The sequence below is a fragment of the Lithobates pipiens genome, unplaced genomic scaffold, assembly GCF_037356315.1.
Source record: "Lithobates pipiens isolate NorthernLeopardFrog02 unplaced genomic scaffold, aLitPip1_a1.2 Scaffold_18, whole genome shotgun sequence".
In the NCBI taxonomy this organism is placed as follows: domain Eukaryota; kingdom Metazoa; phylum Chordata; class Amphibia; order Anura; family Ranidae; genus Lithobates; species Lithobates pipiens.
In genome coordinates, this window is record NW_027507758.1 from 643,175,820 (window position 1) to 643,191,495 (window position 15,676).

A 15,676-nucleotide genomic window follows, 5' to 3' on the forward strand; every position below is an offset into this window, starting at 1 on the left:
CTATATAAAGGCGACCGCTCACGGCTTACAGCTTACGGCTTAAAAAAGAAAATTCCTCCTTTTTATGTTAAAGCGCACTCATCCAGGGCGGTTAGTGCCTCTTGGGCGGGGCATCATCAGGCCTCTATGGCTCAGATCTGTAAAGCCGTGACTTGGTCTTCAGTTCATATGTAGCGCCGGCTCCTGAAGAGCACGCACTATGTGTTTTTTCCTATTTAAAATTCCTAAAGCCACAGTTGTGTTTTAGGGTTAATTATGCCAAATTATGGTTTCAGTACCAGTCTAGCTGGATTGCACTGGGTTCTGCTTGGCCACAGGTGGCGCTGTCACCACTGGCAAGTGTGAGAACGCAGTTTAGCTAGGCGCATTGGGTGCCATTCTTTCTCGGAACCAGCCCAGTGGGAGTGTCATCTTGCTGTGCATTCTGGGAGAGGATACTTAAGGTACAGACATCACGTGCTTCTGAGTTCCGGTTCAGAAGATCTTTCTGTCTGTTTGGTCTTGGTCCTCCTGACCAGACCCCATGGCCCTCATGGCCTGGGGTGCGAATCCATCCAATTCCAAGTCTGGGGGCTGGTTAGCCCGAGGCAAAATAACTGGGAGGAGGATTCAAAGGTGGTCCGGTGCCGTCTCATCTGTGGAGAGGCCCAGCAACTGGAGAAGCACCCAGGGGAGGGCTCTTCAGGAGAAGCCCATGCATAAGGCTGGCTCCTCAAAAGGAGCCTAGAGGCTCAGTTGAAAGACACCAAGCGAATTTACACTCATACGGTATCACCGGACCAGCTGCAAGATACTGGTACCGTATGATGGCTCTCTAAATTTACCTACATCCTTCAGTTACATTCATGTCTGTGGCAGAAACTTTATTCACAAGTGTTCTACATCCAAGTCTGTGGCAGAGAATTTGCTTTACTCAAACACTCTATCGGCTGCTAGGCCTAGTGAGAGGCGGTCTATCCGGTAGCTGTGAGAATCCAGTTGTGAGCGGTAATTCTCTGGATTTCTATAGTGAGAGACTTCCTATTTTTTGCAGTTCCAAGAGTACCTGAACTTCCTACCCAACCCTCTATCTTCATTGAGAGACTCTTCTGTCTACTTGTTGTCAAATAAATATCCTAAAAGTGGATCCAGTGTCAGTTTCTGCAGTTCTTTGGTCCATCTACCTCGGGAAACCCCTAGACGTACATGAGGTCAAGAAGGTAACGGTAAGCCCAATTAAACCAGCCGCTCCTTCGGGGGTCAGTGCTACACATACATTTACCAGATCTTATCAAATCGATGTTAAAGGTCATGAGGATATTGCCTTCGGGCGCAGTGTACTACAGGTTGTTCTGTCTCCCCCCCTTCAGTTGCCATTGCTATGGGACATCCCACATAGTAAGTACTATGGCTCTGTGTCCCCTGATATAAGAAAAGAAAACAGGATTTTTAAAACAGCTTACCTGTAAAATCCTTTTCTTTGATGTACATCAGGGGACACAGATTTCCCTCCCTTCTTGGTATACATTTATATTGCTTGGCTACAAAACTGAGGTACTCCTAGTAGTGGGAGGGGTTATATAGGGAGTGCACTTTTTAATTTGGGGCGCGCCAGTGTCCATCACCTATCAGTGGCACTATAACCCACATAGTAAGTACTATGGCTCTGTGTCCCCTGATGTACATCAAAGAAAAGGATTTTACAGGTAGGTTGCTTTAAAAATCCTGTGTTTATTGTTTTGTCACCAGAGCGGTACAGCATTATCATATGACTGGTGTGGTGGTGATCAGTGATACTGACTGGTGTCAGTATGTAAAATAAATAAATTTTTATAAGCAACCGTTTTTATGAATGACACAGGGGTGTACTACTGTGATAGCAGTGATTGGTCACAGCTATCATATGGTACAGATGTGATAGGCCCTGTATGTACCATGTGATCACTGTGACCAATCACAGAGATATTCACAATAGTACACAATGAATAGCTATGAATAAAGCCATTCTTTGTGTACAACTAATAATAATAATAATAATAATAATAATAATAAATGTTATTTATAACACACTTTCCATCAAAAGATCCCAAAGTGCTACATGGTTACAATCAAAACAAGCAAATAACATAAATCAAAAACATTTACTAAAAAGAAAAGTCTTTAATCCTTTTTTAAAAGTATCAGTAGACTGAGAAACCCTCAAACTATCAGGCAAAGCATTCCACAGACGTGGGGCTGCAGCACAAAAAGCCCTATCTCCCAACTGTCATGTGATCGCTGTGATTTTTTCTTACTTTTTTGTCTTATATTTGAACCTCTTTGATATCTCTGTAAGATATTTGACAGGAGTAGTTACTATGAGGCATTTCTTGGGGCTGCAGTTCTGCTGAACTCCACAGGGTGGTGATATCACTCATATTTAGACAGGAACTTTCTATGGAATACAGACAGGAAGTGATGTCAGTTACAGACAGGAAGTAATCTGGAATAAAGACAAGACGTTCCATGTGGCAGGAAAGAGAGGAGGTAATAAGATTTTATTTTCTATTAGGGATGAGCCGAACACCCCCCGGTTCGGTTCGCACCAGAACTTTCGAACGGACCCCAAATTCGTACGAACTTTAGAACCCCATTGAAGTCTATGGGACTCGAACGTTCAAAATTAAAAGTGCTAATTTTAACGGCTAATATGCAAGATGTTGTCCTAAAAAGGGTTTGGGGACCTGGCTCCTGCCCCAGGGGACATGGGTCAATGCCTAAAATGTTTTTAAAAACGGCCGTTTTGGCGGGAGCACTGATTAAAGTGAAAAAAAAGTGAAATATTCCTTTAAATATGGTGCCTGGGGGGTGTCTGTAGTATGCCTGTGAAGTGCCACGTGTTTCCCGTGTTTAGAACAGTCCCTGCACAAAATGACATTTAACGGAAATAACACCATTTAAAACTGCTTGCGGTTTTAATGTTATATCCGGTTCCGGCAATATGGTTGAAAATCATTCAGAAAAATGGCATGGGTAGCCCTCCCTGCCCATTACCAGCCTATTTGGGTCTTGTACGCATATTAAGGGGAACCCCGTACCCATATTAAAAAAAGGAAATGCGTGTGGCCCCCAGGCCCTATATACTCAGAACAGCAGTATACAGGCGGTGCAAACAAGACAGGGACTGTGTAGGTTTGTTCTGTTAAGTAGAATCTGTTTGTAATTTTCAACTGGTACATTTTTAAAGTGTAGCTCCAGTCAAAAAAACTATTTTTAAGCTTTTTGGAAAACATAGGGAAGGGTTATCACCCCTGTATAATTTGTTTTGTCGTCCATCTTTTTTCATCTCACTTGCTGCTGTCTCCTTCCATTTGCAAGTAGGAGATGTTTGTAAGTTGGATGTTTGAAAGTAGGGGCCTGCCCTATATGCTCTGCAGAAATGGCGGAACAAGGTGTTGGTTTTGCCACAACATTGTAAGCCCTCAAAGTGACTCTTGGTGGGCGCTGGAGAGCCCTGCTGTGAACGATTATATCAAGAATTGTAATTACATGCCATTGTTGAACAGTGGTAGAAAAATTGACCTTTGGTGGTTGTGGTGCTGGTGCCACAACACTATAAGTCCTCACAGTTACTCTGGGTGGGCACAGGAAGGGGCCTTCCTGTGAAATATTATATCAAGAATTGTAATTACATGTCCCTGTTAAACAGGGGCAGAAAAATTGGGCCTTAGGCTGAGGTGAATATCGCGGTGTATACTGCGGTCAGGGCATGCAGACAATAACCAGAAAACAGCAGAGATAAAGGGGTATATACAGATGTATACTGTGCTGTGCTGGAGGCACACACAACTTCCAATAACTCCTGCAGATGGCAATTGGGCTCAAATAGAGAAGAGCTATGTAGGTGGATATAGCGGTATGTACTGGGTACAGAGCACGCAGACAGCACGCACTCTCCTAACACTACTGACTGCAAGCTCTATTATTAAAGATGGATCACTAGCTATATAGGTGAGGTGAATATAGTGATGTATACTGCGGTCAGGGCACAGACAACAACCACTACACAAGAGCAAGATAGGAAATCAGCCAAAAACGATCGGTGTGTAACTGTGTTGAAGGTACACAGAACACCCACTGCTTCAGATGCCAACACACTACACGAGGCCGCCTCAAAGGCGGCCTTATATAGTGTGGGGCGTGCACTACACAGCCTGAGCTATGATTGGCCACAGGCATCCTGCCTGTGGCCAATCATGGCTCTCCTCGCTGCTGGCGCTGCGATTGGCCAAGCATGCGGGGTCACAGTGCATGCTTGGCCAATCATGAGCCAGCAATGCACTGCGCCATCGCAGTGCATTGTGGGCCGTGCGCGCCACACGAATTTTGACGCGAACGGACCAAGAGTTCGGATTTCGCCGAACGGACGAACAGCCAATGTTCGAGTCGAACGTACGTTCGACTCGAACACGAAGCTCATCCCTATTTTCTATTTACACACACCGGGCTCACCTCCGCCGATCACTTCCAGCAGCGCCCAGTGAGGCTCTTTGTTCTCGGTGACCCCAAACATGGCACATTGCAGCCACTGAGATTCCCAAGAAATTACAAAGACTGAGATGAGGTGCATGAATGGGGGGAGGGGGTCTGCCAGTCAGAGGGGGTTATGGGCAGGGGTGGCAGAGAGATGAGATGAGGAGAATGGATAGGAATGGATGGGACAAATGAAGGGGCAATAATATGGGCAGCCCTGGAAGGGGCACATAGGTGTTGGAGGGAGATAGGGGGCAGAGGGCTGCACAGAAACTCCAGAGAGCAGCTGGCAGAGGTAGGAGAGGAGTTGGAGATGTGCAGAGAGTTGATTCTGCCCCTCCCCCCACACATCTCAAGGGCCCCACACACACACCGAGGACCCCCACACCTCATACAGGCACTCGCCAGGCTCCGGGCACTGCAGTGACGGGTCCCTCAGAGCCGGCACAGGGCGCAGAGTCCACCCAGTATGGAGAACTTGGAGCTTGTGTCTGGGGAGAGGAGTTGGCTGATGTTGGGGGGCGCTGTGCCCATGTTGTGAGCAGATCAGACACAGCAAGGGGGCTCTGCAAAGGCTGAATGTGCTGCACACTCTGTTCTCAGCAATCCTAATTGGCGATCACCAGGGGAGCGACTCAGTGCAAAGTGTCACATGAAGAAATCCTGGGAAATAATACCCGACTAATAGGGATAAATAAATTGATTAGCCAATGATTTGATAAATTATTAATTGAATTTATTGAAAAAGGATCAGTTGTTAAAATTACAGTAATTCCACACCTCACACTAAGAAAAGACAAAAGGTCTGGGGACAAAGACACACAAAGACACACATAAGACAGCGACAAGACACCACCAACAAAATTCATCAAATAGCGCTATAAATGTAATAGACAGTAAAAGAACATCACCACCAAGCCTAATACATTATAAATTGTATACAGAGACAACGGTCCGTGCAGAATTGAGGTTAATAATGTAAGCAATGTGACATTGCTTATAACAGTCCGTGGTAGAAATTGTAGAGTAAAAGGACAAAATGAGTCCAGGGGATTGGAGAAAAGGGGGAGATGAAAACGGGGAGCCGTCTGCAGATATACAAAGTCCAAGAAGCTGTAGATGATGATAACAAGCTGTGTATCCATTGGATTGAACGTATTCCAAATCAGCAGCTGATTGATCAATAAGGCTGTAGTGATTAATCGGAGCGATTCCACTGAACCAAAATCAATGATCAGAGGTCGGAGCCGGACAATAGTAAAGTTCTAAGTGGAAATAAGACAATAGTTCAGTCACACAGGACTTGATGATGAAAAGAGACCGTTATATGCGATGTCATATTCCTTCCATTATTATCCTCCATTCTGTAACCGCCGTTGTCTCCGTATACAATTTATAATTCATTAATCATTTATCAAATCATTGGCTGATCGATTTATTTATACCTATTAGTCCGGAATTATTTCCCAGGATTTCCTCATGTGACACTTTGCACTGAGTCGTCTCTCTGACATTTCTCTTCAGTAAGTGAAGGAAGCTTCACCTCACCATATCACTGGTCAAGAAGAATGTTCCACAACACAAAATACACCAAGAGAACAAACCCCTCCCCCTGTTGTCCTCCTCCTACCCACACTGAATTGCTATTGGAGAGCACAGAACAGACTCCTCCCCCACAGTTCTGTACTCCACCATCAGAATCCTCCTGCTATCCAATCCCATCCCTTCTCTTACCGCAGAGAGTGACATCACTCCGATCAGTCAGCAGGCTGCCGGAGATTGGAGCCTTGCAGCCGGAGTTCTGGCAATTATCCTGATTAGCCGACAACTCCGACCAAAAGTCAGCAAGTTCCCCTTCCTGGACATCATGATGACCCGACATTGTCCTCACAGCACTGCCTCAGAGCAAACAAGTCAAAGGAAGGATCGTATTTATCATTCCTTGTCTGCAGATCTAAAACTGATCAAAACCAGTTCAGAAACCAAACAAACCCAACAGAGAGAAGAGAATTTCTGATCTGGCAGAACAAGAGGGTCCCAGGAGGCCAAAAAAATAAATCAGATGCTAAACAGTCCAAACTAAATGTGTTCCATGGGGGGAGTACTTCTTATATGTATAGAAACCCTCCTATTACCCCCCTCACATCCACATCATATTATTGTGTGACCAACATCATCCAAATAATTCTTACTTTCATTTCCCAAAGTTATCCGTCTACAAGGAGACCTGTATAGATCAAATGATCGCACCAATGAGGATGGAGGAGGACCGGAGTCACATGACTGAGAAGATACTAAACCTCACCCTGGAGATCATCTACCTGCTGACCGGAGAGGTGAGGAGGATTCTGGGAGGTCACATGACATCACTCTCATCTCTATTAATAAAACACAGACCTGACCGGAGAGGTGAGGAGGATTCTGGGAGGTCACATGACATCACTCTTATCTCTATTAATAAAACACAGACCTGACCGGAGAGGTGAGGAGGATTCTGGGAGGTCACATGACATCACTCTTATCTCTATTAATAAAACACAGACCTGACCGGAGAGGTGAAGAGGATTCTGGGATTCTAACATGATATTCCTATTGGTTCTTCAATACAGAGATTTCCTCTTGTGAAGTCCGGTGATCATATGACCATCACAGTGTCTCCATGTGACTCCCTAAAACCTGAGAGACACAACATGGAGAAGATTCTAGAAGTCACCAAGAAGATGATGGAGCTGCTGACAGGAGAGGTGAGGAGGATTCTGGGAATTGTGGGACATTATCCAGTAACAGACAAGGGATGTGTCTGGATGGTGACTGTATCATTGTGTGTGTCAGGTTCCTATAAGGTGTCAGGATGTCACTGTCTATTTCTCCATGGAGGAGTGGGAGTATTTAGAAGGACACAAGGATCTCTACAAGGACGTCATGATGGACAATCAGCCGCCCCTCACATCACCGGGTAAGAGGAGACTTTATTGTAAAGGAGAGAGCAGTACGGAGGCTCCACCTAGATCCCCCATCATCTGATAAACACATAGAAACAATGTATTCAGTCAGTGTGTGTGTTTCCTACAGATGGATCCAGTAATGGGAACCCACCAGAGAGATGTCCCCGTCCTCTGTATTCCCGGGATTCCACACAGGAAGATCACACCATCCCCCACCATCATCAGGTAGATGAGGAACAATCACTGATAGTATCATTAGGATCTGTACATTATCTGCATTGTTACCATTGATGTCATTTTTATTATATATTCAGAGTGGAAACCTGAGAGATTCTAAAGTTGAGGTTAAAGAAGAGTATAAAGAGGAGGATGAGGAGTATGGAGTGATGGAGGAGTTCTCAGAAGGACACAAGGATATGACGGAGCCACCAAATACCAGGAACCCACCAGAGAGATGTCCCCGTCCTCTGTATGCCCGGGATTCCACACAGGAAGATCACACCATCCCCCACTGTTATAAGGTTGGTGGGACGGAGCTTATAAAACACACTTATAGAGACAATGGGGGTTATTTACTAAAGGGAAATCCACTTTGCACTGCAAGTGCACTTGGAAGTAAAATCGCTGTAGATCTGAGGGGGACGTGCAATGAAAATAAAAAACAGCATTTTAGCTTGCACATGATTGGATGATAAAATCAGCAGAGCTTCCACTCATTTCACATCTACCCCTTGGATTTAGAGGGACTGCACTTGAAAGTGCACTTGCAGTACAAAGTGGATTTGCCTTTCATAAATCACCCCCAATGTGTGGATTTTCTATGTGATGTCACAATAATAAATCTTATTTCTCTTATATTCACCGACCGACACAGCTCCTCTCTGTAACTAAATGGGTTGTATAGCCTGCCATTAGGAGAACTAGGCAAAATTGTTACACAATACACAGAACTTTAATCCCGCCCCAGGGGGGGGCCCGTGCCATCAACCCTTCCCACTGCTACCAGCCGCTTCAGTTTTTATTTTGCCTAGTAAGGAGAATGACCTAGGAACCCTGCGGGCCTCTCGGTCCATGTTTTTGCTGCAGGTTTGCTGCTTTTTGCGCAAGATGAAAGATCCTGAGATCTTCTATCAACTGCCGGCTGGGTGACAGGATGGTTAATGATATCCTTGTAGTCTCCCCAGTCCGGCCATCGAGCGTGAGCAGGCCGCAGCTAAGGCTCGGCAGGCCACGACATGCCTCAGCTCCAGAGGTGGTCGTGAGCTTCAATGCTCCGGGGTATACATATGACCGGGCTACTGCTGTCTGGATCACAGTATACCGGGCCAACAGCTACCCTGTAAGGTCTGTGATGGAATGTCTCCCAGCTCTTCAGCACTGGTAAGTACGGCTCTCCCTGCCTCGGTGGGGTGAGCATCTGGGCATTCCCTGGGGGGTCGATTGGGGGGCCACCTCCCCTCCCTATCTTCTCTCCCAAGTGCCTATCACCCGTCTGAGGGGGGGCTGCATGCGCTGCGTTACTTGTGTGGGTTCGCTGTTTTCTCACCTGTGGGGGCTCTGTGCGGCTGGCGTTGGTCCTGGTCCAGGTCTGGGGGGTCCCAAAAGGTGTTTGTGGAGGTTGTTCTGGCTGTTAGCAGGCAGCACGTTTTCATTTTTTGTTCTGTCTCCACATGGTGCCGTCCGGTGGCCATCTTGGATGAGGGAAAGCTGATATTCCCCTGATGAACTTGAGCAGCCATTTTCTTTAGGATTTCCTATTACTTGCATTGGCGGCCATTTTATTGGAGCCTGAGCACTGTTTTCACCGCTGTCCTCTTGTAGCAGCATTACATGTGCTTTCACTTGATGCTTCCTGTGCCCACTGTGTGTTCAGGATGCTGGATGGCTCTTTGCTGAACGCTGAAGCTAGCTCTGCAGATCGTTGCACCGCTGTTTGTTGCTGCTGCTGCTAACACAGTTTTCTCCTCTCTGCAACTGGGAACCTCCTAGGGACTACAGGCACTGCTGTGGATTTCACAGAACGCCCCAGGGTGGTGAGTCTAACGCTAAGTAATCCCCCCCACGCGGCGGCAGCAGGAGGGTGGGACCTTCACTGTCCTAAGTCCCCTTGCAGGTGGCAGACAGGCTAGGGTCAGCATGGCTTCAGAAACTGGTGTTTCTTCCCCCAAAATCCAGGCTATAGCAACCGGGTCACTTGCAGTTAGCGCGGTGCGCATGGATACCCTGACAGCGGTCCTTGACTCCTATGTTGCTAAGATAGAGGCGGCACGTGGCAGGAAAGGTGCACGTAAGAGGCCCCTGCCCCTTCGTCCTCTGGGAAGAGCTCTGATGCAGACTCGGGCCCTGCTGCGGGTGGACACCCCTGCTCTGACCTATCAGACGTGGCTGACCAGGACCGTTCGGACTGTGAGGATGATTCCCTGTCCGGGCGCGACAAGGCGATTGTTATGGAGCACTTATCACAGCTGTGCGTGATACCCTGAAGATTCAGGAGCCAGCGGATTCCTCTGCTGATGTACCGGTCCCTTTTGGGTCCCCCAAGCCAGCACGTTCACCTAAGGTGTTCCCGTATTTGACTTATTTTGACAAGTTCATCTACAGGGAATGGGGTCGCCTGCAACGGACCTTTTCGGTCCCCAAACAGATGGCAGTGCATTACCCCTTTGAGGAAAGCCTTTTCAAAAAGTGGTAGGCTCCTCCGGTCGTGGACCCCCCAGTGTCCAGGTTAAATAAAGTAACCACAACTCCAGTTAAATTCAAGGATCCCAAGGACAGGAAGGCCGAGGCAGTGGCTCATTCCCTGTTTACGGTTGTGGGGTCAGCCGTGCGACCTGTACTGGCATCGGCACTGGTGTTGCAGACACTGACTGAGTGGGCAAAACTTTTGCACCGTGAATTGGGAGAGCAGAAGGCCTCCCAGGTCTGCATAGAGCTAGCAGACCAACTAGTGCATGGCTTTAAGTACGTTTGTGACACGGCCCTGGATACTCTCCCTCTGTTATCCAGGGCTTCAGTGTCAGCTGTGGTGCTGAGGCGCCTCATTTGGCTGAAATGCTGGTCTGCTGACCAGGCATCCAAGAAAGCCCTGACGGATCTTCCCTTCCTTGGCGACCGACTCTTTGGAGCCTCGTTGGATGACATTAATAAAAATGCCACGGGTGGTAAGAGTACACTACTCCCACAGGCCAGGAAGGCTAAGGAGCCACACCACAGGCAAGGGCCCTCTTTTTCCACTCACAAGCGGCTTTTTCGTCCGCCCGGTGCTTTGACAAAACGCCCCCAGCCCGACAGGACGCCCACGGATGCTCAAAAGTGTCCCTGGAACCGCAAGCCTAACAAGCCTGCGAACAAAAGTGCTACCGCATGAAGATTTTCCCCCACCCACTTGTCGGGTGAGGGGTCGCCTTCGGGAGTTTGCAGCCCGGTGGACCTCTCGGTTATCAGACCAATGGGTGTGCGATCTGATTTCCTCAGGCTACAAGATAGAGTTTCTCTCTTGCCGCCAAACAGATTCTTCTCCTCCAGCATACCCATGTCCCCGGTTCGCCGGGAGGCCCTGTTAGGTGCAGTGAGAGACTTGCTGAATTGCGGGGTGATTGTACTAGTTCCGGAATCGGAAAACTTTCCGGGGTTCTACTCAAATCTGTTTGTGGTTCCCAAGAAGCAAGGGGTACGTCCAATATTGGACCTGGAAGCTCTCAATCACTTTGTAAAAGTGCAGAGGTTCAGAATGGAATCAGTTCGCTCAATAGTCGCTGCACTACATCAAGGGGACTTCCTGGCATTCTTGGACATTCAGAATGCCGACCTGCACATACCCATATGCCTTCGGCATTAAAAATTTCTGCGTTTGGCAGTCGGGGAAGCCCACTACCAATTTGTGTCTCTCCCTTTTGGCCTGGCTTTAGCCCCCCGAGTCTTTACCAAAGTACTGGCTCTAGTGTTGGCGTTGTTGTGACAACGTGGGATCGCTATCGTGGGTTACCTAGACGATCTCCTCCTGAGGGCATTTTCCGCCTCAGAATTAGGGGAGGATGTGGCGATCACCATGCAGACTCTGCGAGAATTTGGGTGACTGTTGTACCTAAAGAAGTCGGTGATGTACTGACCCAGCGTCTGGAGTACCTAGGTTTACTTTTGGACTCCAGGGAAGCGAGAGTCTTTCTCCCTTCAGACAAATTGCAGACTCTCAGATCTGCGGTCAAACTACTGATGAACCGCTAGTGGTCATCGCTCCGCTTTTGAATGTGAATACTGGGGCTCCTGGTAGCCTCCTTCGAGGCAGTACCTTATGCCCAGTTCCACACCAGAGTCCTGCAGATGGAGATCTTGACAAAATGGGACAAATCTCTACTGTCCCTGGATCGGCAGATCCAGGTGTGTCAGCCAGTCAGGGACTCCCTGATCTGGTTGTTGAGGTCCCCGGTGATTCAGTCTGGAAAATCGTTCCTTCCTCTGAAATGGACGGACTACGGACACCAGTCTATCCGGCTGGGGTGGAGTGATTGGGATTAAGTCGGCTCAGGACCTCTGGTTGGTGGAGGAATCCAAGTTGCTGATCAATCTGTTCAAATTGAGAGCGATCAGGCTGTGCCTCCACACATGGTCGATGAGTATTCAAGGGCGTCCAATCAGAATACAGTCAGACAACGCCACGGCTGTGGCGTACATAAATCACCAAGTGGAAACAAGAAGCTGAGCCTCTGCTCGGGAGGTCGCTCACATACTTCGGTGGGCAGAGCGACACGTACCGGCCCTGTCGGACATTTACATCCCAGGGGTGGAGAATTGGCAGGCTGAGTCGACAGATGCTGGACCTAGGAGAATGGGCATTGCATCCGGAGATGTTCAGGTTGCTGTGCCTAAGGTGGGGCACACCAGATGTGGATCTATTGGCCTCCCGTCTCAATTGGAAGGTACCGAGATTCGTGTCCAGGACCAGAGATCCGTGGGCAGATGCGTCAGACACGCTGGTGGCTCCGCGGGATCAGTACCAGCTGATCTACGCCTTTCCTCCACTAAAATTGTTGCCACGCCTGCTGCACGGGGTGGAAGCCGAGGGGATCCCAGTGATCCTGGTTGCCCAGATTGGCCTCAGCTCCCCTGGTACACAGATCTGGTGCGTCTGGTGGCAGACGCTCCCTGGCGACTGTTGTTGCGGGAGGACCTCCTATCTCAAGGTCCAATCTTTCACACTGCTTTATCATCACTGGCTTTAACGGCATGGCTATTGAAAGCCAGGTATTGAGGAACCGGGGTCTGTTGGACTCGGTGATCCCAACTGTTGAGGGAGCGGAAATCTTCTTCCAGGAAGATATACCATCGTACTTGGAAGGCCTATATCTCCATGCGTGAGGAGAAAGGGTGGCATCCATGCTCTCCTTCTCTGTATCCAGGATCCTGTTGTTTCTTCAGCAAGGTGGAGACCAGAAGTTGGCATTGAGCACCATCAAGGGGCAAATTTCAGCTTTGGCTGTTTTTTTCCAGCAACCCCTGGCGTTTCACTCATTAGTAAGTACTTTTGTTCAGGGGGTGCGACATGTAGTCACTCTGGTGCGTCCTCCGTTACCCCCTTGGGATTGAATCTGGTGTTGTCGGCGCTTCAGAAGCTGCCGTTTGAGAATATCAGGGAGATTCCCTTGTTGACCCTTTCACAGAAAGTGGTCTTTCTAGTGGCCATCACATCAGCCAGGAGGGTTTTGGAATTGACGACCTTGTACTGCAAGTCCCCTTATCTGGTCATCCTCAGGGATAAGGTGGTGTTGCATCCGCAACTGTCCTTTCTACCGAAGGTGGTCTCGGCTTTTCATATCAATGAGGACATTGTATTGCCATCGTTGTGTCCTAAGCCGAAGCACCCCAAGGAGGTGGCCCTTCACGCCCTCAATGGGGTTAGGGCTCTGAAGGTGTATTTGTCTGCCACGGCTCCCTTTCGGAAGTCAGACTCGCTGTTTGTTTCGGTGGCTGGTCCTAAGAAAGGCATGGCGGTCTCGTCGGCCACCATTTCCAGGTGGATCAGACAGATTGTAGTACAAGCCTATGCCTTGGAGGGGCAGGTGCCCCCCTTTCCAGTCACGACCCACTCTACAAGAGCAATCGGAATGTCTTGGGCCTTCCGACACCAAGCGTCTGTCGCTTAGGTGTGTAAGGCGGCGACCTGGTCGTCTGTCCATACGTTTACCAAGTTCTACAAGGTAGACGTCAGTGCATCGGCTGATGCTGGTTTTGGCAGCAAAGTTTTGCAGGCGGCCGTGTAGTTGCAATTACGTTTTTTCCTGGTTTTTCGATAAAAACACAGCACTGTTTTGTTAATGCACTGTTGCATTACCTCCGCACTGTTGCGGTCTTGGGGTATACCCGGTTATATGGTGGAGTTTTTTCAGATACTGCTGTTTTGTGTGGGTTTAGTTCCACTAGTTCCCACTTGCCATGGTGGATGAAGTTTTTATGCTGTTTTTTTTCCCACCCCTCGTTTGGCACTGCTTGGGGACGTCCCATTTAGTTACAGAGAGGAGCTGTGTCGGTCGGTGAATATAAGAGAAAATAGGATTTTTTGTACTCGAAAATCCATTTCTCTGTAATTCACCGACCGACACAGCTCCCGCCCCTCCTTTTCTCTACGTTATACTGCTTGTTGACGTACTGAAGCTGCTGGGAGCAGTGGGAGGGGTTGATAGCACAGGGTCCGCCCCCCTGGGGCGGGATTAAAGTTCTCCTAATGGCAGGCTATACAACCCATTTAGTTACAGAGAGGAGCTGTGTCAGTCAGTGAATTACAGAGAAAAGCAGTTTACGGTGAGTACAAAAAAATCCTATTATATTACAGATGATATTCTCTCTCCTTTTCTTGGTTTAGAGTGGAGATCCAATGGATATAGAATTTGAGGTGAAATCAGAAGAAGAAGAGAGGTATGTGAGGGATGATCAGCAGTCTATGGAGGAGGATGGAATAACGGGGACATTTATAGAGGAGGACACTCCTACAGAGATCAGCACAGGTGGGTCATTAACACTAAATACATTCCTCCACCCATACTGCTCACTGATTGGTCCAGAGTAGGGCGGGGGCTGGGTGATATCAGCCTGTAATCCCCTGGTCACTTTCCTGAGCTGTGTTCCCCGTCCTGTATTCCTGGATTTCTCTCCGATAATCTTCCTTCTCTGTGCTGCCGACACAATTTATGTATCTAGACTGGATTTATGGAGATTCTGGGGATCAGCTGGCAGCAAAATTCATTTTCCCCATAGATGTTACTAGATCTAGGCACCTGGGGTATGTGATTTGGGACTTCTGCCCCATACCCGGGTATGACAAGATCTCTGACAGAACAATCCCCCCAGGATTACTTGCTCTGTTGTCTGCTGGCTGTGCCGGGTGGAGGGATATGTCTGTATAGTCTCAGACCCAAGTCACTGAGTGCAGTCTCAGGAGATGGGAGGCAGCGGTGTGGGACCTCTGCAACTTGTCTCATGTAATCATTTCATCTTCCACTGATTACTGAATACCAATATTATGAGTCCTGACCCTTACACTGTATACTTTATATTCTATATTACATACTCCTGACCCTTACACTGTATACTTTATATTCTACATTACATACTCCTGACCCTTACACTGTATACTTTATATTCTACATTACATACTCCTGACCCTTACACTGTATACTTTATATTCTACATTACATACTCCTGACCCCTGCACTATATACTCTATGTTGTACATTACATCATTCTGATACTATATAGTCCTATCTGTTGTATCTTATACAATATGTTGTACATTACATAGTCCTGACTTCTGCTCTCTCCCCTCCCCCAACTGCTATATATACACATAATATGTATTCTCTTTTGTTACACCCATTTCCTACCAGCTGGACATTTTATGTCTGATGATCCAATTGGAGCACAGCAGGAACCAATCAGCTGATGTCTAGTAATAATCTTTGTATTTCTATTTTAGTAGATGGACGGGAGATGAGGAAAACCTCAGAGGATCGTCTCACTTTGTCTCCAGACTGTAAAGTAGAAGATGAGGACATCACACAGTATAGTCCAGGAGAAAACCCGACTACCTCAAATGTCCATCCGGCACCACACAGTGTAGATGGACCATCGTATTCCTCTTATCCTGAGGAACCTCAGACTGTGAGGGACGGTGCCGTCCTTCCAACAGAGAAGAGCTTTTCCTGTACTGAGTGTGGGAAGAGTTTCCCTTCTAAATCCAAACTTAATGT

At 47.8% G+C, this 15,676-nt stretch overlaps 1 protein-coding gene across 1 annotated transcript in view; it reads left to right on the forward strand.

The window, feature by feature from the left end:
- The window catches only part of LOC143986907 (uncharacterized), a 356,956-nt gene that overhangs the window by 201,613 nt on the left and 139,667 nt on the right, over positions 1-15,676 (forward strand). Inside the window, exons 21-27 of the mRNA XM_077485315.1 lie at positions 6,702-6,827; positions 7,101-7,235; positions 7,324-7,447; positions 7,564-7,661; positions 7,751-7,957; positions 14,293-14,434; positions 15,403-15,473. Of these exons, the coding sequence (XP_077341441.1) occupies positions 6,702-6,827; positions 7,101-7,235; positions 7,324-7,447; positions 7,564-7,661; positions 7,751-7,957; positions 14,293-14,434; positions 15,403-15,473 (903 nt within the window). The remainder of the gene's footprint in view (positions 1-6,701; positions 6,828-7,100; positions 7,236-7,323; positions 7,448-7,563; positions 7,662-7,750; positions 7,958-14,292; positions 14,435-15,402; positions 15,474-15,676) is intronic.